Raw genomic sequence first — 22,911 nt, 5'->3', positions numbered from 1 at the left:
CTTGAGAGACTCTTCCACAGTCAGAGAGACTGCTCCTGGTCTGGCCTCCACCCAGCTGGGAATGCAAATGGAGCCTCCAGGAGCCAGGATTCCCATCCCTCACGCACCTGCTTGGGACAGATCATCTGGCTTTCCTCTGCCTATGTTAGTGGGGTCTCAGTCTGTTGCTAATCCAGGCAGTCTGGGAAGCCCCATTACAGGTGGGCTGAGGGGTCTAGGCCGGAATCTCAGACCTAGCATGGGGCAGGGGGTTATTTGGTGATTCCGAAGACAGCAAGAAAAGGGTTTATGTAAGTGCATTAAAAACCACAGCCATTCACACGGCTCTGTCTAGGTGAGGTGGGAGGCCACACGTTTTTCTAGTGCAGTAGCCAGGCAAATTGTGAGTTCTCACAAGGAGAATAATTAATAAATAAATAAGTTACCGTGGGAAGCCGTCTCCTCCCAGGCTGGGCCTCTGTGCGGCCAGCTTTCTAGCGCAAGCACCCTGTGGGAGTGGGGCTGCAGGGGACTTGCTGGACTCCGTCACCTGCTCCTGCAGTCCTCTCGCAGGCAAAAACTCCCAGGGACACTGCTCCCCCCCCCCCCGTGCCCTCCGTATTAGGATCAAAGCTGGGCCCAGACAGGAGCTGGAGCCTGTCGTGCCTACCAGCCCATCTCTAGCAGTGCAATGGGATCAGGGAGTTGGGGTGCGCAGGGGATGGCGGGAGGGGTGTGCTGGGGTGCACAGGGGATGGCGGGAGGGGTGTGCCAGGGTGCCAGGATGGAAAGATTTGGCTGAGGTGGGGTGGTGGGGAGTTCAAGGTGTGCTGGGATGCCAGGATGGGCGCATTCAGGGTGCACAAGGGGTGCATTATGGATGATGGGATGGGGGGCTTGGGGTATGCAGGAGTAATGGGGGGTTGGGATGCACAGGGGGTGTCAGGGGTTGGGGTGTTGAGGGGTGATGGGATTGGGGTGAATGGACTGGAGCAGATTGACAAGGAACAATGAGATCAGAGAGCCTGACCATAATCTGGGCTCACGGCACCTGCTCTGGGCCAGGGCGGTGGGCTCAGATCAGGGAGTTTAACCTGTGCTGGGCCAGCAGGATCAGACTTTCCAACATTAGCAATGCAGCCCCCGGCCCGGCCCCTCCTAGCTCTCCGCAGCACACGCTGGCTGGGTCCGGGGAGCCAAGCGATCCTTTCTTTGGAGACCTGCCAGGGGAATTCTCTCTCTCAAAGGGCAGGCAGCTGAAATTCCCCCTCCCGTCCTCCCCCCCCCCCCCGAAAACAAAACTGCTGGAAAGAAAAGGCCAGTGATCCAGGGTATCTTTCCTTTTTACCAGGCCGCTTTGTTCTTCAGTTCGTCTCTCGCGCCGTACAAAATATCCTGTGTGTTTCTGTGAGCTCCAGCTCCAGGCAATTGTTTTGATTTTCTGTTTTTAACTTAAACACATAGAAAGCTTCCACGGCTTGTAAACGGTTGAAGAGTCGCTGTCCTGCCGTCTCGGCGTTAACCATTTCGCTCCCAGGCCGCCCAGGGATCGGCTAGTCCTCCAAGAACCAAACCCCGGTAAGAGACACCTCTCTGACTGAGCCACAGCTGGTTGCTGATGCCGATGACAGGGTGGGTTGAGGGGGCGGGGGATAATGCCTTTGCAGACTTGCCTTGGGAGAAAAGCGGTACCCAGCTGGCCCTCCCCAGGTAGGGACGTTTGCTTATTGCACAGTGCATGGCGAAGCGCGGGAGAGTTTGGGTTCTGTTCGTTTTTCTTGGGGGGGTTCTGTCTCTCCCCCCTTCCCCCGACATTCACAAAAGAATTTTAATGTTTGTTCTTTTTATATGTATAAAAAAAAGGGGGGAAGCAACGATGACTCTTGCTGGTTGGCCGGGAGCACGGGAGCGGGGCTGGGGGAGTACCAGCTGGGTTTTAAGAGCAGCCGCATCTGTCGACCACCATGCCCGGGATCTTGCCGTAGATAATCTGCTGTTTGTCATTGAAGTAAAGCATGTTGATGGGGGACATCTTGGTAGGGGTGCAGCAGGGCCCGGCCGAGCCCCGGGGGTTGGCTTGTTGCACCAGGTGGGTGTGCGGGTACTTCTGCATGAACATGTACTCGCACTGGCCTGAGCAGTAGTTGGCTTTGTACCGCTTGGGGGCAATAATCCAGTCCCAGCCGAAGGCCTCGAAGTCGACAGTCAGCGGGTACCGGCAGCACCGGGACTCGGCGGAGTGCTCGTCGCAGTCCAGCCCCAGGTTGCGCCGTGAGCGCTTGTTGTTCTCCAGGACGCGGAGCTCCATGAAGGGGTGCTGGGGGGAGAGCAGATAGCTGAGCCTCGTCCCCGGGGCAGCTAGGGCCAGCCTTTGGGGAGGGGAGCATGCTGCAGAGAGCCATCTTACCAGCTCCCCTAACCAACCAGCCGTAACCTCCCATCCCTCTGCCTACCCATCCTTCCCCAGCTACCTGCCCACCCAGCCATCCCTGTCCACCCCAGCCCAGCCTCCGTCCACCTAGCCACCCTTCTGTATCCATCATCCTTCCCTAGCTACCTGCCCACCCAGCCATCCCTGTCCACCCCAGCCCGAGCCTCCATCCACCTAGCCACCCTTCTGTATCCATCATCCTTCCCTAGCTACCTGTCCACCCAGCCATCCCTGTCCACCCCAGCCCGAACCTCCGTCCACCTAGCCACCCTTCTGTATCCATCATCCTTCCCTAGCTACCTGCCCACCCAGCCATCCCTGTCCACCCCAGCCCGAGCCTCCGTCCACCTAGCCACCCTTCTGTATCTGTCATCCTTCCCTAGCTACCTGTCCACCCAGCCATCCCTGTCCACCCCAGCCCGAGCCTCCGTCCACCTAGCCACCCTTCTGTATCCGTCATCCTTCCTTAGCTACCTGTCCACCCAGCCATCCATCTCTAGCCAATCCCTTGATTTCGTCTACTAATCCAGCCTCATCTGCCCTCTGCCGGCCCTGATGAAGTGTGGGGAGAGGTTCACCCTGTAGCTGGGTGCCAGGCAATGCAGGCCGTGATCTGGGCTGAGCTCTGTGTCACTAGGCTGAGTGGGTCCCTCCCTCCTCCCCAGTGTTCAGCCTCGTCCTGCACTGGGCTCCAGCATGATTTGAATCTGGGGAGCCATAAATCTTGTCAGCAGGACAGCTAGAAGACTAGGAAAGTCTGACCCATCAGCTACTGCTGGCCCGGGGACTCAGAGACAGGACAGGCTTGGGCAGGAGCCAGCCATCTCCTCACTGGGTGCACAGACAGATTGTCTGAGAGGTGACACAATGCAGCTCCCGCGGGAAGGCAGCTGTGGGCCTGGGCAGAAGAAGACAACCCCTCTCCCTTCTGCCCAGGAACAGGCAGAGGCTGAGGCTGGCAGGTGAAACTGACGGGAAGAAGCGTCCCCATCAGCAGCCATCCTTGGGCCTGCAGCACAGTGGCCTCCATTCCAGGCCTGCTGCTGGGGAGCTTGATGGCGAGGAAAGAGGCTCTGGGGTGGCTGGGAATCAGAAGGGGCTAGACCACACCCTCCGCATCAGCCTGGCTCCCCGGGGCTCCGGCAGAAATCCCCCTTCATGGGGAGAGCATAATGAACCCAGAGGGTAACGGGTCTGTGCCTTCCTTGAGCCATCGAGCTTCAGCCATTCTGGGGTACACAGTACTAAACCAGACCCAGAGCCCCTGCTATCCCAGCCCTGGGCCCCCCCACCTCAGCCCCCCAGCTCTGCCAGTGCCCCTCACTCCCGACCCGCAGCCCCCTGCTATCCCAGCCCTGGGCCCCCCCACCTCAGCCCCCCAGCTCTGCCAGTGCCCCTCACTCCCGACCCGCAGCCCCCATTGCCATCTTGGTGCCAGTATTCTGGGTCTCTCCTAAGCAGAGTTCACCCATTATATGAAAATGGAGCAGAATTTTGTGCTGTGTTACGATCTGTGCTGAGGAGAGCCCAAGGGTGGGGTGCACTGTGGTCAGCACTGACTTTGAAAGGAGAGTGACCCCTTCTGAGCCCCCCGCCCCGCTCCCTGCGGCGTGGCGCCCCCTTCTGAGCCCCCCGCCCCGCTCCCTGCGGCGTGGTGCCCCCTTCTGAGCTCCCTGCGGCGTGGCGCCCCCTTCTGAGCCCCCCGCCCCGCTCCCTGCGGCGTGGCACCCCCTTCTGAGCCCCCCGCTCCCTGCGGCATGGCGCCCCCTTCTGAGCCCCCCGCCCCGCCCCCTGCGGCGTGGCGCCCCCTTCTGAGCCCCCCGCCCCGCTCCCTGCGGCGTGGCGCCCCCTTCTGAGCCCCCCGCCCCCTGCGGCGTGGTGCCCCCTTCTGAGCCCCCCGCCCCGCTCCCTGCGGCGTGGTGCCCCCTTCTGAGCCCCCCGCCCCCTGCAGCGTGGTGCCCCCTTCTGAGCCCCCCGCCCCGCCCCCTGCGGCGTGGCGCCCCCTTCTGAGCCCCCCCGCCCCGCTCCCTGCAGCGTGGCGCCCCCTTCTGAGCCCCCCGCCCCGCTCCCTGCGGCGTGGCGCCCCCTTCTGAGCCCCCCGCCCCGCTCCCTGCGGCGTGGCGCCCCCTTCTGAGCCCCCTGCCCCGCTCCCTGCGGCGTGGCGCCCCCTTCTGAGCCCCCTGCCCCGCTCCCTGCGGCGTGGCGCCCCCTTCTGAGCCCCCTGCTCCCTGTGGCGTGGCGCCCCCTTCTGAGCCCCCCGCTCTGCTCCCTGCGGCGTGGCGCCCCCTTCTGAGCCCCCCGCCTTGCACTGGGACATTGGGCTCAGCACTGACTCAGTGGAGAGCTCCCAGTCACCCCTGCCAAGGCCAGCAGAGCCCTGTGCGGGGCCGGGCTGGTCCCCACCCCTGCGTATTCACTTACCAGCCCTTCTGCTCCGGGGCCGAGGGAGGTGACGGCCAGGTCGTTGCCGTTGGGGTCGAAGGCGTTGATCTCGATGCCCCAGTTGTTCTGCGGCTGCTTGAACCAGTTCTGCAGCACGTGCTTGAAGTCGATGCTCTGCCAGTGGCCGAGGCGGGAGTGGAGGTCGATCTTGAGGGAGCGGATGCGGATGTGGCGGCTGCCCTGCTCGGTGACGGGCTTGAGGCGCAGGATCTGCAAGTAGGCGGTGGAGGCGTGCTGCACGGGCCGCAGGTGCACCCATAGCTGGGCCTTCACCACCTTGGTGAACATGATCTTGGGGCTGAAGCTGAAGTAGCAGCAGTGGGGGTTCCCCTCTATCTGCACCACCGGGTCCGCTGCGGGGGGGAGGGGGGAAGCACATATGAGTGGAGCTGCCTCCCGGCTCTGGACACCCACTACCCGGCCCCCAGGAGCCACAGCCAGGGCCTCGCCAGCGAAGGGCTGACTGGGAACTCCTCCTAGAGCGTTGGGAGGTGAAGGCCGGGTAACAGGTCATTAGGTCATTTTCCCTGTATCTGCACTAAGGGCTTGCATCTGGCCTCTGACCCCAATGCCGTGAGGTGTTAGTGACCCCCCTGCGGATATTACATAGGCAGGGATCAACGTGGTGCTGCAGGTCGGGACTGAGGGGCAGTGGCTGAGCCGGGGGGTTCCAATGCTGGAATAGTGGGCGGGGGGGGGGGAGTTCCCGAGGCACTGAAGAGCTGTGGGTAGCGGGGGATGGCTCCCCAGACTGACATAGCAGGGCGGGGCTATGGGTCAGGATTGAGGCACATGTGCTGAGCCGGGAGGGTGGAACCTTGCCAGGACCAGCCCACGGTGCATTGCTTCCAAGCTGCCTGTCACTGATCCGCTTTCCACCTATGTCAGAAAAGCAGCCCCTGAGCAAACCCTGCTCGGGGGGAGCAGGAATCCTGAGCCCCCTCAACCCTCACAGTGCACAGCCAGGGAACTGACGGCCTCTCTGTCAGGAACAACCGGAGCCAGCATTTCCTGCGTGTCTGATCTCGGGGAGTTCAGCTGCACCCCAAAGGGAGCAATTCCCCCACAGAACTGGACAAACCCCCAAACCAAGGACTCACTGCGTCATCCCTGGATTCCAGTTTCCAACACTAAGCACTGAGTCCTCAGGGTGTGGAACCCAGGAGCCCGGCACTATGGGGCTGAGGCCTCAAACGTGGGCAGAGTTTAGGGTGAATCCAGGCCTGGGTGAGGCTGGGCACTGATCAATAGCGTGGGGGGGCAGAATGTGGCTGGTTCAAAGCAGACAATCCAGGGTGAATTTGGGGGGCGATTTGGGGATCCCAGGACTCTGTGTTTCTATCCCCAGCTTTGTGTTGAGGATCATATTTTGCAGTCCCTCCTCTTTGTTACCAGAACACCTCCACCAAAATCTAATAATCCCCTGCCCTGATCTAGCTTCCTCCACCTGAGAAGGCTTGGATCATCCCACCTGGCCCTGCAATGCTGCCACCTCTGGGGTGGAACATGCCAGCTGTGTAACCGCTCCAGCAAAGCTACACAAGGAGTTAGGATGGTGAGGGAAGAGCCTGCATCCAGCGGCAACTCCAGGAAAAATTAGAGGGGCAGCAGGATGAAAGTGCCAGGCCAAGATTAACACCCTGAGCCCTGCGAAAATCATGGCCTCTCCCCGGAGCCTCACTTGCCAGATATCACCACCAGCGGCACAGTGCCCCCTAGTGCTGTGCTGGGGCAATGGGGCCAGCTCTGCCTGCCAGGGGAGAGCGCCCCCTGCTGACCCCCCCCTTGCTGCCTGCAGAACAGTGCCCCCTAGCGCCACACTGGGGCATCGGGGTCAGCTCTGATTGCCAGGGGAGAGCGCCCCCTGCTGAGCTCTCCTCCACCTCTGCAGCATCTGCAGGAATGGTGGTGTGTTTCAAACCTATACTGATTTTCAGGTTTCTACTGCCTGGGTGACCCCGAAAAGGGCCAGGGGGCAGGCCATGGGAGCTGGGAGCGGGAGAGGGGTATATTTGGTCCAGTCAAGTCGTCTTTGTGTAAGGACAATGGGGGTGCCAGCAGGGGAGCATGCTGCCTCCTTTGTATGGGTGCTGTTTGCCCACTTACAATGGGACTAGCAGGGGTGCTGAGTCCTAAGAAACTCATACCACTGGTGACGTGAACCAGCAAGGCTCCTGGACAGGATGTCTGGCTCTGGGTGAACTCCCTGAACTCAGCCCTGCCCCAAAGCTGGGAGCCAGGGCGTCTGCGCTCACCACGTCTCCCATAACTTGTTTGTGACCAAGGGCAAGTGTGCACCTTCCCTGGAGATTGGCGGGGAAGGGGGGATGGGGAATGCTGCCAGGAACAGGCTGGCATCTGCCAAGGGAAACATTTATCCAAGCCGAACTGGCACAGCAGACAGAGTGGGGAGCAGCAAACACACGTCTGGGCCTCCAAATCCCAGGAACTCGGCAATTCTGCAGCACTTAGCTGCAAGCAGAGCAGAACAATGAGCCCGGGGGAAAAGCAGGCCCCTCCCCATGCCATGGAGGTTTTGCGTCCCCAGGACTGTGTGGGAGCTTCTGCCCTGCCAGCTTGAGCAGTGTTGAGGCTGGGTCTGCGCTGGGATGGGAGCCCCCCAAACTAGGGACATGCTGCCCTCTGCGGTAGGAGGAATTGAGGACCCGATGCGGTGCTGCATGAGATGTAAAACTCAGGTCCTGCCCCTGATTGCGCACCGCTCAGGGGGACGGCCAGGTTCTCCCAAGGAGACCAGCTCTGTGCCTCCCTGCAAGAGCCCTGTGCAAAGAATCCCATCTGCTAGCTGGCTCTGTTTGTTCTCTCCTTGGCAGCCCTCAGCTGGGGCACTCAGGACATTCTTGGGGGTTAGGAGGGCACCAAAAAACTCCCGAGCCCCAGTCCTGGCTCTGCTCCAGGGTCACATGCAGGCCCAGGACTGCCAAGCCATTTCTAACAGAACCTCGTCTTTCCCCTTGGAGCTGGGAAATATAATGATGACTGTGCTCAGCCAGAGCCCAGAGAAAAGGGCGATGGTGGGGGGACCGGGAGCCCGGACTCCTGAGTTCTACTCCTAGTTCTGATGCTGACTTGTCATGTGACCTTAGGGCAAGTCATGCCTTGTCTCTGTGCCCCTTCTGTGACATGGGGCTGTGAGGTGACTTCTGCTGAGCAGCGCCCTGCTTTGTTGGCTCAGAGGGGGGAACAGAGCTGCAGAGGGCAGCATGGCCCTAGCTGAATTGCCAACACCAGCCTCCTGTGGGCACTGTCAGAGGGGGGCCGGGAACCCCCTGCCATGGGGGCTGTGAGGGGGGGGGCAGGATTCCCCTGCCGTGGACACTGTCAGAGGGGGGCCGGGAACCCCCTGCCATGGACACTGTCAGAGGGGGGCCGGGAACCCCCTGCCGTGGACACTGTCAGAGGGGGGCCGGGAACCCCCTGCCGTGGACACTGTCAGAGGGGGGCCGGGATTCCCCTGCCATGGACACTGTCAGAGTGGGGCCAGGTGCCGTGGGCGCTGTCAGAGGAGGGTTGGGAGCCCCCTGCCATGGACACTGTCAGAGTGGGGCCAGGTGCGTGGGCGCTGTCAGAGGGGTCCGGGATTCCCCTGCCGTGGGGGCTGTCAGAGTGGGGCCAGGTGCCGTGGGCGCTGTCAGAGGGGTCCGGGATTCCCCTGCCGTGGACGCTGTCAGAGTGGGGCCAGGTGCCGTGGGCGCTGTCAGAGGGGGGTTGGGAGCCCCCTGCCATGGGGGCTGTCAGAGTGGGGCCAGGTGCCTTGGGCGCTGTCAGAGGGGGGTTGGGAGCCCCCTGCCATGGGGGCTGTCAGAGTGGGGTCAGGTGCCGTGGGCGCTGTCAGAGGGGGGTTGGGAGCCCCCTGCCGTGGACGCTGTCAGAGTGGGGCCAGGTGCCGTGGGCGCTGTCAGAGGGGTCCGGGATTCCCCTGCCATGGGGGCTGTCAGAGTGGGGCCAGGTGCCTTGGGCGCTGTCAGAGGGGGGTTGGGAGCCCTCTGCCGTGGACGCTGTCAGAGGGGGGCCGGGAACCCCCTGCCGTGGACACTGTCAGAGGGGGGCCGGGATTCCCCTGCCATGGACACTGTCAGAGTGGGGCCAGGTGCCGTGGGCGCTGTCAGAGGAGGGTTGGGAGCCCCCTGCCATGGACACTGTCAGAGTGGGGCCAGGTGCGTGGGCGCTGTCAGAGGGGTCCGGGATTCCCCTGCCGTGGGGGCTGTCAGAGTGGGGCCAGGTGCCGTGGGCGCTGTCAGAGGGGTCCGGGATTCCCCTGCCGTGGACGCTGTCAGAGTGGGGCCAGGTGCCGTGGGCGCTGTCAGAGGGGGGTTGGGAGCCCCCTGCCATGGACACTGTCAGAGTGGGGCCAGGTGCGTGGGCGCTGTCAGAGGGGTCCGGGATTCCCCTGCCGTGGGGGCTGTCAGAGTGGGGCCAGGTGCCGTGGGCGCTGTCAGAGGGGTCCGGGATTCCCCTGCCGTGGACGCTGTCAGAGTGGGGCCAGGTGCCGTGGGCGCTGTCAGAGGGGGGTTGGGAGCCCCCTGCCATGGGGGCTGTCAGAGTGGGGCCAGGTGCCTTGGGCGCTGTCAGAGGGGGGTTGGGAGCCCCCTGCCATGGGGGCTGTCAGAGTGGGGTCAGGTGCCGTGGGCGCTGTCAGAGGGGGGTTGGGAGCCCCCTGCCGTGGACGCTGTCAGAGTGGGGCCAGGTGCCGTGGGCGCTGTCAGAGGGGTCCGGGATTCCCCTGCCATGGGGGCTGTCAGAGTGGGGCCAGGTGCCTTGGGCGCTGTCAGAGGGGGGTTGGGAGCCCTCTGCCGTGGACGCTGTCAGAGTGGGGCCAGGTGCCGTGGGCGCTGTCAGAGGGGGGTTGGGAACCCCCTGCCGTGGACGCTGTCAGAGTGGGGCCAGGTGCCGTGGGCGCTGTCAGAGGGGGGTTGGGAACCCCCTGCCGTGGACGCTGTCAGAGTGGGGCCAGGTGCCGTGGGCGCTGTCAGAGGGGTCCGGGATTCCCCTGCCGTGGACGCTGTCAGAGTGGGGCCAGGTGCCGTGGGCGCTGTCAGAGGGGGGTTGGGAGCCCCCTGCCGTGGGGGCTGTCAGAGTGGGGCCAGGTGCCGTGGGCGCTGTCAGAGGGGTCCGGGATTCCCCTGCCGTGGGGGCTGTCAGAGTGGGGCCAGGTGCCGTGGGCGCTGTCAGAGGGGTCCGGGATTCCCCTGCTGTGGGGGCTGTCAGAGTGGGGCCAGGTGCCGTGGGCGCTGTCAGAGGGGGGTTGGGAGCCCCCTGCCGTGGGGGCTGTCAGAGTGGGGCCAGGTGCCGTGGGCGCTGTCAGAGGGGGGTTGGGAGCCCCCTGCCGTGGGGGCTGTCAGAGTGGGGCCAGGTGCCGTGGGCGCTGTCAGAGGGGGGTTGGGAGCTGGCTGCTGGGCAGGAATAGGGGGAGCTGGTTTGGGGATGGGAATGGGGGGAGCTAGGTAGGATGGGGTGATGCCCCCCAACTTTTTCTCTGGCACACATGCAACACCCTGTGCACACCCATCCCCCGAAAGTGCTGCTGGCTCTGACCCTCCCTTTTGGGGAAACATCTGGGTTGAATTTAGCGGGGAATTTCTCCCCCGTCCTCGCCCGGTGCCCCCCCCGCACACGCACCGGTCAGGTTTAATAGCACCCAGCTGCAGCGCTGGGCCATTTGCTGTGAACCGAGGCCTCCACTAACAGATAGGGGTCATGACACCAACCGGGGGCCAGGAATGTCTCCGCACCGCCCCCCGCGCCCACAAGGGGCTCCCATAAACCAAAGTGACAGGGGCCGGGGGGCCTTGCGGTGCTTTGCTAACAAACCCCTCCCAGCAATTTGCTGAGCACAAGCCCCCTATTAAACCCACTCTCCTGGGAGCAGCCCATAAAAGTACTTTCCTCTCTCTGCCCCCTTCCCCTTCCCCTCCCTGTCAGCTCTTAAAGCCACAGCACGGCTCTCTGCCTTCCAGTCCCCTGGCCTTGCTGGGGCAGAGCCATGGCCAGTTACGCTCTGCAGCGCCTCCCTCTGGCTGATCTGAGGAAGAGTGTGGAGAGGCCACGATGGGGCTGGCACCATGCGGGGGCTGGAGGGTGGGAGGGAGACAAAGGGGATCCTCAGGGCACTGCAGCAGATGCGGGGGGGGTGTCTTCCACTTGCCCCCCCAACCCAAGAAGGGCCCTGCTGGGTGCTGGGCTCAGGCAGGGGTGCCAGGTGTGTGGCCCCATGCCAGGTCCAGGTGCAGGTCTCCGAGCCTCAGGGGCAGCACACAGTATTCGGGGAAAGGCAGGACGGACGGGCACTGTGCTCATCCCTGGCCCGGGCAGGGGCTGAGCCCAGCCTCTGCAGCCACTGAGCCCTAGGACTCTGCAGCGCCCCCGGGGCCTGGCGAGCGGCGGCTGCAGTGATCATTGTGGGACACCGGTACCCAGAGCTGTGCCAGGCCCCACCAACCCACAGCTCTCAGGGGCCCTCAGCCAGCGGGCAGCCCCCAAGCCCTGCACCAGGGACCGACACAGAGCAAAGGTGGGGGTGCGGGTGGGCAGAGAGGTGACAATCTGGGAGAGGAGGGAGCCAGGCCAAGCATGGCAGATATAGGCAAGTTTAGCTCTGCCGGTGCCCCTCACTCCCGACCCGCAGCCCCCTGCGCTCCCAGCCCTGGGCTCCCCCCCACCCAGCTCTGCCGGTGCCCCTCACTCCCGACCCGCAGCCCCCTGCGCTCCCAGCCCTGGGCTCCCCCCTTCCCCAGCTCTGCCGGTGCCCCTCACTCCCGACCCGCAGCCCCCTGCGCTCCCAGCCCTGGGCTCCCCCCCACCCAGCTCTGCCGGTGCCCCTCACTCCCGACCCGCAGCCCCCTGCGCTCCCAGCCCTGGGCTCCCCCCTTCCCCAGCTCTGCCGGTGCCCCTCACTCCTGACCCGCAGCCCCTGCGCCCCCAGCCCTGGGCTCCCCCCTTCCCCAGCTCTGCCGGTGCCCCTCACTCCCGACCTGCAGCCCCCTGCGCTCCCAGCCCTGGGCTCCCCCCTTCCCCAGCTCTGCCGGTGCCCCTCACTCCCGACCTGCAGCCCCCTGCGCTCCCAGCCCTGGGCTCCCCCCACCCAGCTCTGCCAGTGCCCCTCACTCCTGACCCGCAGCCCCCTGCGCTCCCAGCCCTGGACTCCCCCCACCCAGCTCTGCCGGTGCCCCTCACTCCCGACCCGCAGCCCCTTGTGCTCCCAGCCCTGGGCTCCCCCCACCCAGCTCTGCCGGTGCCCCTCACTCCCGACCCGCAGCCCCCTGCGCTCCCAGCCCTGGGCTCCCCCCACCCAGCTCTGCTGGTGCCCCTCACTCCTGACCCGCAGCCCCTTGTGCTCCCAGCCCTGGGCTCCCCCCTTCCCCAGCTCTGCCGGTGCCCCTCACTCCCGACCCGCAGCCCCCTGCGCTCCCAGCCCTGGGCTCCCCCCACCCAGCTCTGCCGGTGCCCCTCACTCCCGACCCGCAGCCCCTTGTGCTCCCAGCCCTGGGCTCCCCCCTTCCCCAGCTCTGCCGGTGCCCCTCACTCCTGACCCGCAGCCCCCTGAGCTCCCAGCCCTGGGCTCCCCCCACCCAGCTCTGCCGGTGCCCCTCACTCCCGACCCGCAGCCCTTGGTGAGACCATGAAGCTTGTGTCACTTGTGGCCTGAGGCAGACGAGTCCTGGCCTCCAGAGGCAGGTGTGTGCCTGAGCTGCCTCCCCACTAACCCTTTTCAGGACTCCTGCATCATCAGCCCCTGGGGTGTGGGGCAGGGATCTCCCTCCAGGGCGACTCCCACCCCTGCTCCCCACCATGCTGCCCACCACGTGCAGCGGCTGCCGAGGAAGGCACCGTGCCCCCTAAGGCTACTCTTGGCACGCTGGCCGCCCTCGGTGCCAAGATGCTATTCCTGTCACCCTGGCGACCGGGGCAGAAAGTTTCCCGGACACCGGCTGCAGCTGAGGACTGGTGGAGTGTGCGCGGGTGAGGGGCTATTTGTTCCCAGCTCTGACTCCTCCAGGCCGGGGCTGGCATGGGGCTCTGTGCTTCGCTCAAGGCTCACCTGTGGCTCTAGGCTGAACTGGGCCTGGGCACTGCAGCTTCATGGCCCAGTGGCACCAGGTGGCTCAGGGGCCTTTGGCTGACGCTGCCTGCCCCCCAGCCTGCCTATTTGGGGGTTCCCAGCCCTGCAGCTCTGATCCAAGCCCACTAGCCCTGGCTCCCACTTCAAGGCCTGGCGCTGCCCCGCTTGGCTCCAGCCTGTAAGCCTGAATCCCCTGGGTGCCAACCCCCCAGCAGAGGGATCGCGTGGGCCTGCTCGCAGGGCACTGAGCCCTTGGCCACTGGCCCGGGTCGCTAGGGCCGGCAGCTGGTGCTGAAGCTTCAGGCAGCCTGTGTGAACTGGAGTGGGAGGAGCCCAGTCCTGGCCTGGAGGTGCCAAACCCCAGCAGGCCAGAGCTCCCTCACCCCAAGAGGCGGGTCCCTGCGGGGGCTTGGCAGGGCTGGGGAGCTGCTGGTACAATTGTCACCCTTCATGTTTCTGGTCTAGCAGCAGCCACAGGCGCTGTGTAAGCACCAGTCCCAGAGACTCACACTCCATCCATCCATCCTGCTCTTCCAGGAGATTCAGCCTCCCTCTCTTCCATTGCTAGGATCCCCCAGCTCTGCCGGTGCCCCTCACTCCCGACCCGCAGCCCCCTGGGCTCCCCCCTTCCCCAGCTCTGCCGGTGCCCTTCACTCCCGACCCGCAGCCCCCTGCGCCCCCAGCCCTGGGCTCCCCCCTTCCACAGCTCTGCCGGTGCCCCTCACTCCCGACCCGCAGCCCCCTGGGCTCCCCCCTTCCGCAGCTCTGCCGGTGCCCCTCACTCCCGACCCGCAGCCCCCTGGGCTCCCCCCTTCCGCAGCTCTGCCGGTGCCCCTCACTCCCGACCCGCAGCCCCCTGTGCTCCCAGCCCTGGGCTCCCCCCAGCTCTGCCGGTGCCCCTCACTCCCGACCCGCAGCCCCCTGGGCTCCCCCCTTCCGCAGCTCTGCCGGTGCCCCTCACTCCCAACCCGCAGCCCCCTGGGCTCCCCGCTTCCGCAGCTCTGCCGGTGCCCCTCACTCCCGACCCGCAGCCCCCTGTGCTCCCAGCCCTGGGCTCCCCCCTTCCGCAGCTCTGCCGGTGCCCCTCACTCCCGACCCGCAGCCCCCTGGGCTCCCCCCTTCCGCAGCTCTGCCGGTGCCCCTCACTCCCGACCCGCAGCCCCCTGCGCCCCCAGCCCTGGGCTCCCCCCTTCCGCAGCTCTGCCGGTGCCCCTCACTCCCGACCCGCAGCCCCCTGCGCCCCCAGCCCTGGGCTCCCCCCTTCCCCAGCTCTGCCGGTGCCCCTCACTCCCGACCCGCAGCCCCTGCTGTCCCAGCCCTGGGCTCCCCCCAGCTCTGCCGGTGCCCCTCACTCCCGACCTGCAGCCTGCCTTCAGCTTTTTTAATTTGCTCTGGGCTCCATGGCACCCTAATGGTGGGATTTGAGAGTGAGATTTGTTGGGTTTCACACTGTGCCCCCCCTTAATCTCCCTTCATTAACTTCCCCTCCCCCCACCCCAAAGGTCAGCAGGGTCACGGGTAGCCAATAAATGGTTTTAGGACCCAATTAACCTTCCCTAGTTTCTTGTGCAGTTAAAAAAAAGGGGGGGGGGCTGTGCTGAGGGGCGGGGTGGGGAGGGTGAGGAGAACCTGAGAGGTTTATGGGCCCTACAGCCTATAAAACCTTCCTTTCCTTCTGTTCAGGAACCATAAAAACCAACCCGCAATTGCCAAGCGAAATTCATAATAATAACGCTGGAAGACAGCGCATGGGGGGGTTGGTGCTTGAGTTGGGGGGGGGTCACCTGCCCTAGGATCCCACAAGCCAGTCCTTCTCCTCCTGTGACGGCCCCTCCTAATGGGGCTTTTGGCCCCACTGAAACGGGTGAGGGGTTTGAGGGTGGACGGTGGTTAGGTTCTCTCCCCCCTCAGCAGTCAGGTGGGGTGGGACGGGGCTCTGGTATTTATTTGCGGGGGGCAAGTGAAGGGACTGGGGGGACGGGTGGGGAGCAGCAAACGTTCACACGGGTGTGGAGCAAAGCCCCTGGCGTGTTCTCAATTTTATGGGTAATAAAATTTCAAAGCCGCTCCAGTCTATGAATGCTCAAGAAGGAAATTTGTCCATGAGCTGCTGGAGGGAACCATTCCTCAGCCCCCCTTCCGCTCGGCCTTTGCACACCCCTCCAGCCTGGCCAGACGCCCCGGCCCACCCTCACTGCCAGCCGACACTCCAGCACCAAAGCCAACCCTGAGGCTGGGTAACTGGCACTTCACCATGTGCTGCACTGGCCCATGGGCTCATCCTAGGGCCAGGGCTGCAGGGGCACTTGTGTATTGCATCCTGGGCATGCTGGGCTCAGGATGGATCAAGTCAAGGGCCCCAGACTCTGGATCAGCCCCGGGAGAAGGCACCAGAGTCCAGTAGGACCCCTCTGGGAGAGCATAAAGACAGGCAGTGTTTCCTAGTGAGTTAGAGCAGGGGGGGTGGGAGCCAGGACTCCTGGGTTCTATCCCCAGCTCTGGGAGGGGAGCGGAGTCTAGTGGGTTAGAGCAGGGGGCCTGGGAGCCAGGACTCCTGGGCTCTCTCCCTGGCTCTGGGAGGGCAGTGGTGTCTAGTGGTTAGAGCCCCACCAGTGACCACCTCCCTGCAGTTTGCAGAATCCAGAGAGCACTGGAAATAGGAGATTCACTATTAGTTAATTAGCCCAGCTGGGGCCAAGATCAGTATCACACCTCGACTGTAAGCTTCTTTGGGCGGTGGCTGTCTGGGCTTTGCCCAGTGCAGTGGGACCTGGGCCACAGATGGGTGACAGGATACTGCAGGGATGCAACTAATGGCAAGAATTGTCGCCTTTTCCATTGCTGGGGAAACTGAGGCATGGATTGGGATGTGATTTGCCCAAGTTCCCACAGTGAGTCAGTGGCAAAGCAGAGCCCGGGTATCCTGGCTCCCACCTCCACCTCTCTCTAACCACTAGGGAATGAGGTGTGAGCAGCCACTTGAGGACCCGGAGGCATGACTGAAAAGTCCCTGCTGTGCCTTCTCCTCTTGCTGCCCCAGGGGGCGCTGCTCCAACCCCAGGATCCGGCCCAGTCCGGACAGGCAGGCTGCACTTTTCCACCATTCCCCTGCACGCATCTAGCTGGAGAGTGGGAGACTAGGTACCACCCGTCCCTGGTGTCTGGCATGGTTGGTTTCTTTGCTTCTGGTTTGCCTGGGTTGACCTCACCCCCACCCCAGGGCTGGATCCAAGCTGGAGAGGTTCCTACCGAGAATGCTGCCCTCACCCAGAGCTCCAGTTCTGTCTGCAGCATGGCCAAGGCTTGTCGGGGGGGACGGGACTGATTGTCTCTGCTCTGTGGCACTTGCTCCCTCAGCTGACTCCAAGCACCTCAACAACCCGCTCCCAAGGAGCCAGACTTGCAAAGGGGTTCGGGACCCCACCCAGCCAAGCGGAACGGAGACCCCTCCACACGTGGCCCCCAGGAAAGGTCAGGCCCAGGGGCTGAGAGTTCCAGGCAGAGTGAGTCCCAGGACTGCTGGTAAGTGTCCCAGCTGATTACATCCAGCGAGGTACAAAAGGCCACCCACGTACCCAAGGGCATCACCACGCAGAGCCAGGGGCACGAGGACTGGCTGCCAGGGCCTGTCCCAGGCCAGGAGAAAGCAGGATGCAGGGACGGTATGTCTGGGAGCAACGCTGTGGCTGGGGGCGCTCGAAGGGAGCAAAGCCCTGATTAGAATGGGAATAAGGTGCGGTGTGTGTGTCTGAGAGGGAGAGGAGGGGGCTGTCTGGGGATGAATGGAGAGAGGAAGTTGTGGTAGCTGCATGTATATCTGGGGGGATGGATGGATGGATGGACGGATGGACAGATGGAGGGGCTGTCTGGAGATAGCTAGCTGTGACAATTAGACAATTAATTGAGAGACGGCCCTCGTATTATATAGCAAAGCCAGGACACGGCAGCGATCCGGAAAGCCCCAGCTGCAGCATCCGTTCAGTTTGGCGGGTTTGGCTCCCAATGAGTCGGTGTCTGTTGCTCCTCCTGTCACGCGGTGTGGGATGAAGCGGAATGTGTTTGCCATCGGTTTAGTGTCAGGGAATTCAGGGCAGTTCTCTATGAGCTTCACCTGTTTGCCGTGCCAATACACACTGCAGAGATAGTCCCAGGAGTGACACAATAACTATTCTGCCTGCAATGTAGCCCGCTTTGGGGTGGGCCTCAATCCCAGTAACCCAGCACAACAGATCAGTGCAAGGGGTCATTGGGGGTCTGCAGGGCGCACACAAGAGCTGATGTTGGAAGTGTCCACCATCTTGTTATTGGGACAATCGACCTAGAACTAACAAAGGTGAAGCAGCGCAAGACAGAGGGTCTCTATGATGCTAGGAAGTTAGTAGATCTAGCAGCAAAGGCATTTTTCAATCTGCTACTTAGCCGTTGATTTGAAGAGTTAGAGACATTGATGGAGGGAGAACAATGGCCGTTTTTAAGCAGCCAGGGTTAAAGTGGAGGGGAGAGCTCGGAAACAAGAACGGCTCCATCCAGACACATGGAGGCTTGCTGGAGAGAGGGAAGAACGAAAGGAGATAATTCAACAAGATGAGAGCTCTTCTGCAACAAGACCCTGCAGACAAAGAGAAGGAAGTGAAAAGCCAGGAGAGATACGAGAGAATGGATGGAAAATCAAGTGAGAGAAGCTGGGGAGGTGCATGAGAGAAGGGATTCTAAAACCTTTTTTCTAGTACCTAAACAGCTGGCATCACAAGTCTCGAACCTTTGTGGCATTGTGAAGGTCCGAGATGGTACAATTTTAACCCCAGAGGAAGCACAGAGATTCCGTTGGGTGAAACCTTTCCAGGCTGTGCTCGACCAGCCAGAACCGCTGTCACACACCGAGAGATGTGAAGAACTAGCAGGCTTACCTATGTCACTAGAAGCAATCACCTTTGAGGAAGTAACTAAGGCCATAAACCAATTGAAGAGCGGGAAAGCACCAGGCGATGCTGAGATCGATGCTGGACGGTAAAGAGTTGCAGAGGAGGTGGCAGGGAATGCCACGTGCAGGGAGTGCAGGACGGTTTGGGATAAGGAGCTCTGTCCCATGGATGGGAGAAGACGTGTCATCGGGGGACCAGCTTATTTGTGGCTGCTGGAGTGGGGGGGCCTCCTGTCTGTACCTGGAGAAGGTCATTTTGAATAGGATGAAAATTGCTCCTGGTGGAGAGCGGGCTGGATTTTGATCCGGAAAGTTGTGTTCAGAGCAGATTTTCACCTTGAGGAGATGCTGAGAGTGGCTTAGCGTCTCAGCAGAAGATGGGTGTAACTTCCATGATAAACCCCGATAAACCCTCTGGAGGATCCTGCGGGCCTGTCTACACATACCGCACTGTGGCAGCACAGTGGTACGCTTGGTGAAGAGGCGGTCTGGGCTGCTAGGGTAACTTCTCCTGTCAGCAGAGGAACCCCACCTCCCCGAGAGACCGGAGCTGTGCTGCGGGAAGCCCTCCTGCTGGCATAGTGCTGTCTGCCCCAGGACTGCGTCGCTCAGGGGTGAGTGACTTACTTATACAGACGTAAGGCTGTAGTGTAGGCCGAGCGGGAGACGCTGTGAAATCCCAGCAAAGATTGCTAATCTGCATCAGGACAGAGCGGAGACACAGAATGGTTAAAGATTGTTACTGCTGTGAGGCGAGGTGGCTTCTCTTCTGCACGGTCACAGACTGTGACGAGAAGAGTGACGGCTGCAGGCCGCTGGTATCATTTGGGCTGGAGATAAGCTGCGTGAGTCGGATTTTGCAGATGACATAGTCATCCTGGATACCAGCTTGGATGGAATGAAAAGATTCTTTCTGAGCAAAAAAGCAGAAGCTGCCCCAGTGGGACTTCGTATCAGCATGTGGAAAACCAAGACCGTGTAGCCAGAGAATGCTGTCCATGCTAGCTGATGTGCGATTGATGGAGAAGAGTATGGAAGAGTTGATGACTTTGTCTATCTTGGAAGTACAATATCTGCTAACAGCAGCTCACTACAGCGAAGGCAAGAATCAGCAAAGCCTGTGGATCATTCTCCCATTTGTCAAACATCTGGAAGAGGAAGAAGATCCATCTACACACTAATATGAGATCATACAATGCTCCTGCTCTCCCAGCACTACTGCTCCTGCTCTCCCAGCACTCCAAAAGGTGGCTGAGGGTCCAAGTACACAACAGGACGCTGGGTGCACTCCACCAGTGTTGTCTAAGAAGAATCTTGGGAATGAACTGGAGAGATTGTGTAGCCAACATAGAAGACCCGCGTCTCAGTACTTAGAGATGGTGACGGTGCTTTGGCCATGTCATCCGGCTACCCTGTGGCACAATCGCAAGGATTGGATTAGATTGGATCCCACCTGGAGGGAAGAGAAGGTGCGGAGGACACAGAACGGCCTATTGCAGTAAGATTGGAAAGGAGACCACCCTCATGGAGACAGCTCACAATGGAGTCAGACATCAGTCACAGAGCCAGCCAGGGGAAACGGGTTGCCTCATGCACCTAGACACAGGAGGTGAAGTCTCAGTGGGTCTGAGTGAAGGAAACCCCAGAATATGCTCAGCTGGAGGGAGAATGTAATTTCCTGAGGTGGGATTTCGTCTTGGCACCCTCAATCTCAGAGGCAGCATGCCAGGGGAAGTTTAGAGACCACAGGTGGCCAGGAGCTTGGTGGTAAGTCTCATCTGGAAGAGAGTGTCCCGTATCCAAGCACCCCTTCCCGCTATGCTGCATTATCCAGACCCCCACACAGACTGCACTGTGGGTGACTCCCACCCCCCAGTACTCACTGGGCTCTGGAGCAGCTGCAGCGTGGAGATGAGGGGGTATGGCCGACCAAGAGATTTGCAGCCACCGCATACCAGAGCTAACAAGGAGGATCACTGTGGGCAAAGCCTGAACGCCAGTCCCTGGTTCCCCGAGCTCTGGGGATGGCACTTAGTGCTCTGTGAAATTCCCTGGAGTGCGGAGACCCGGGAGGTCAGCAACTCATTGGCAACTCAGGGAGTTTGGACACAGAGAGGACGGACACGTGGACCTTTTGAGGGCTGAACTCCCACGGTCACTAATCCTGCAGCCCCACAGATCTTACCACCCCTGCTTCCCCCAACCCCTCAGCATGCCTAGATTCTCCAGCCCCCTTTGCTTCCCATGGCAGGTTGTTTTCTGAGAGACGTGATCCAGCATTTGTGCCATCGCAGGGCAACCCCCTCCACCAGCTCCCTGTCTGAGAAGGCCCCTCCTTGCACACCCTACCTCCTGGCCCCACGCCCTGCCCCCTGCTTGCACTCCCCTGTTCTGTCCTCTCTGTTCACTGCCCTGTCCCAGGCTTGGTGGTGACAGCACTCACAGCCTATCCGTCAGCCCCCTCAGGGAAGGAGGTTCCATTTATTGCCCTGCCCTGGAGGCAGCCCAGCCCCTGGGATCAGGCTGTGGGTCTCTGCTGCTGGGGAGGGGCTGGGTGACACTGGAGTCCCTGGGCATCTCCAGGGCAAGGTCAGCCCAGCCAGCAGCAGCCTCGCCTCTGCCCTAGCGGGCCCCAGCTGCAGGCTGGGGAGCTCAATCCTGTGGCCCGTTCACACCCCGGCCTCTGCAGAGGCTGCAGCCAAGGGCCCAGGTGGTGCCAAGAGCAGTGAGATCTCAGAAAGCAGCTGCTCCCCAGGTGGTTCACCTGCACTGGCCCCGGCCAGCTCTGCAAAACCCACCAGCCCAGCTGAACGTGGAGGCCAAGGAGACAGAGCACCAGGGCAGGGCTCGCTCAGGCACACGGGCATCACCCAGCCGCTCTCCAACATCCACCTGCTCATTGGACAGAGGCCTTTGGCCCCCATGGCTCTCAGCCTGGCTCCTTTCACCCCAGCTGGACTCAGAACTATTCCACTGCAATAAACGCGCCGGTTTAGTCAAGAGCTGATGGTATTCCCCACATTCACCGCGCCTGGCTGGTGCCCCTCACTCCTGACCTTCAGCCCCCTGCTAGCCCAGCCCTGGGCTCCCCCCACTCAGTTCTGCTGCTTCCCCTCACTCCTGACCCGCAGATGGGGAAACTGAGGTGTCGGGCAGCAATGTGACTTGCACAAGCTCACACCATAAGTCAGTGACAGAAACAGCATTAGACCCTATGAGTCCTGGCCTGCAGCCCCCTATGCTAACCCTAGACGACCCCGCTCTGAGCCGGGATTGGCACCCAGCCTGCATGTCCTGCCAGCAGGGATGCCCTCATTGCCACAGCTGAGCCTTGCTTCTGCCTGGGCAGCACCTCACTGGCTGGGCCAGTGAGCCCAGGACCCTGCTAGCCCTGTCTGAGTCCGCGCTGCGGGCTACACACAGCCGGTTCGTATCAGCGCCTCCCAAGCCAGGGTCGGGATCTGTCCCGGTCACTTGCTTTGGGGCTGCCCGCTCCGCTGGGCCCCCCATCCAATCAGCCAGAAGTCCCCCATGGAGGAGGCTCAGGGGCAGCACCACCTGCCCCATCTCCCCCCATGAGCCCCAGGTGGGCATCTCCTGCTTGCCAGCCAACGCTGGGCCTGGGACACCTTGGAGCGGCCTTGCCTGGGGGCCAAGTGCCTCTGATGTGGCGACCTGACGTGCCACCTTCAGAGCCTGGCTCCAGCTGCCCACTCTGGGCTCCTGCCCCCAACCCCCATCAGAAGGAGGGAGAGAGCCCTGCCTGCAATCCTGGGGAGCAGAGACCCCAACTCCTCCTGTCAGGCCCCTGCCCTCTGCGGGATGCTTTCAAACTAACTTTCTCCCTTGGCCAACTGGAGCAACCCCTGCCCCCAATCTGCTTCCCAGGAGCCAAAGCTGGGCTATGCCCAGAGCCCCGGCCCAGCTGCCCGCACCCCCGCCAGGGAAAACCCCCTCTGCCGAGCCCAGGCTGGGCAGAGGGGAGCCCCTGGCGAATTGCGGGGGGCAGCGCTCCCAGGGCCTGGCTCACTTGGGGCCAATGGCGGAACCGGACCAAACTTTCGCAGCCGGCCCCAGCGGCAGCCGCGTTTGCGGAGCTCGGCCGCAGACAATGACCCGCAGCCCCGCGGGACGCCCCGAGCGGCCTCTGCTCGCGGGGTGCGGGACCCTGAACTTTGCAGGCGCCAGGACTCAGCACCAGGTTCCTCCGGCCGGGGGTGGGAGCCAATAGCCCCTCAGGGGAGCTGCACCCTCCCCCCGATCTGCTAGTCAAGGGGAGCAGGCAGGAGCCCGGAGCCCAGCCCGCCTGCGACGCCGCCCCCCGCGCAGGGACCCCCGGGCGCTTCCCCCTGCAACTCGCGCTGCCCGCAGCGTGGAAAGGGCGCAAAGTAGCCGGGCCCCTGGGCGGCGAGGACCCGGCTGCGGGGAAGGGGGCTCCGGCCCAGCGGGGGCGGGGGGGTCCCCATGAAGTTCGCCTCTCGCTCCCCCCCGCCCCGGCTGGTTAACAAAGAAGCCACCTACTCTGCTGGGCCATGCTGATGACAGTCTCGGTGGTGGCGTGGTACTCGTCCTCCTCCAGGTACTCGTCCTGCGGGAAGGCGTCCCCCTGGAAGTCGTGCAAGTCCAGGAGCTGCTGGAGCGGCGGCGCCTTGGGCAGCAGCTGGTTCACCACCTCCCGGCTGATGTTGGGCGCCTCCTTGAGCCGCAGCTTGCTCAGGATCTGCGACTTGATGCTCTCCAGCCGCATCTCCTTGCTGTGCTTCCGCCACAGGCAGACGGGACAGCCCGGCTCCTCCGCCTCGGGCCCCGGGGGGCGCTGCCCGCCGCCGGCCCCTTTCTCCACCACCTCCCCCGGGGCCAGCGCCACGGCCAGCGCCAGGGCGCACAGGAAGAGCGGGGACCTGCGCACCGACATGGCTGGACGGACGGCTCCCCTCCTGCCTCCCCCCGCCTGCGGACTTGGGACTCGGGCCGCGGCTGGCTGCCCTGGGGAGGGGGGGTTGATGGGGGCAGAGGTTCTCCGGGGCCGGCTGGGTGGGAGCCGGTAACTAGTGATGC

The 22,911-nt window shown here is 62.8% G+C and overlaps 2 protein-coding genes across 4 annotated transcripts in view; one reads left to right on the top strand and one right to left on the bottom strand.

Moving 5' to 3' along the window:
* Positions 1–1,293: 1,293 nt before the first annotated feature.
* The window catches only part of INPP1 (inositol polyphosphate-1-phosphatase), a 39,575-nt gene continuing 17,957 nt past the window's right edge, over positions 1,294–22,911 (top strand). The window contains exons 1-3 of one of the 3 annotated variants that reach the window (XM_084610594.1): positions 1,294–1,310; positions 1,444–1,557; positions 16,290–16,454. The gene's annotated coding sequence lies outside the window, so the exon portion shown is untranslated. Of the gene's footprint in view, positions 1,311–1,338; positions 1,558–16,289; positions 16,455–22,911 lie in introns of those variants that run through there. The other 2 variants (XM_084610595.1, XM_084610593.1) reach the window with 2 other exon arrangements.
* On the bottom strand, positions 1,849–22,879 carry GDF11 (growth differentiation factor 11). Its single transcript, XM_084610598.1, has 3 exons — positions 22,375–22,879; positions 4,832–5,205; positions 1,849–2,296 (listed from the first exon to the last, which is right to left on the bottom strand). The coding sequence occupies exons 1-3, from the start codon at positions 22,766–22,768 to the stop codon at positions 1,916–1,918; spliced, it is 1,149 nt and encodes a 382-aa protein (XP_084466724.1). The 5' UTR covers positions 22,769–22,879; the 3' UTR covers positions 1,849–1,915.

The sequence above is a fragment of the Lepidochelys olivacea genome, assembly GCF_965140295.1.
Source record: "Lepidochelys olivacea isolate rLepOli2 genome assembly, chromosome: 20".
In the NCBI taxonomy this organism is placed as follows: domain Eukaryota; kingdom Metazoa; phylum Chordata; order Testudines; family Cheloniidae; genus Lepidochelys; species Lepidochelys olivacea.
Note: the sequence above shows the minus strand (reverse complement) of the source record. Positions and strands in the feature narration are given on the sequence as shown.

Excerpts from the sequence above, each read along its gene's own strand:
- GDF11 (XM_084610598.1), bottom strand. The coding sequence starts at position 22,768 with ATGTCGGTGCGCAGGTCCCCGCTCTTCCTGTGCGCCCTGGCGCTGGCC. Across the intron at positions 5,206-22,374 it reads CATCAGCATGGCCCAGCAGA|CGGACCCGGTGGTGCAGATA; the intron begins GTAGGTGGCTTC and ends TCCCCCCCGCAG. Across the intron at positions 2,297-4,831 it reads GCCCCGGAGCAGAAGGGCTG|CACCCCTTCATGGAGCTCCG; the intron begins GTAAGTGAATAC and ends CTCTCCCCCCAG.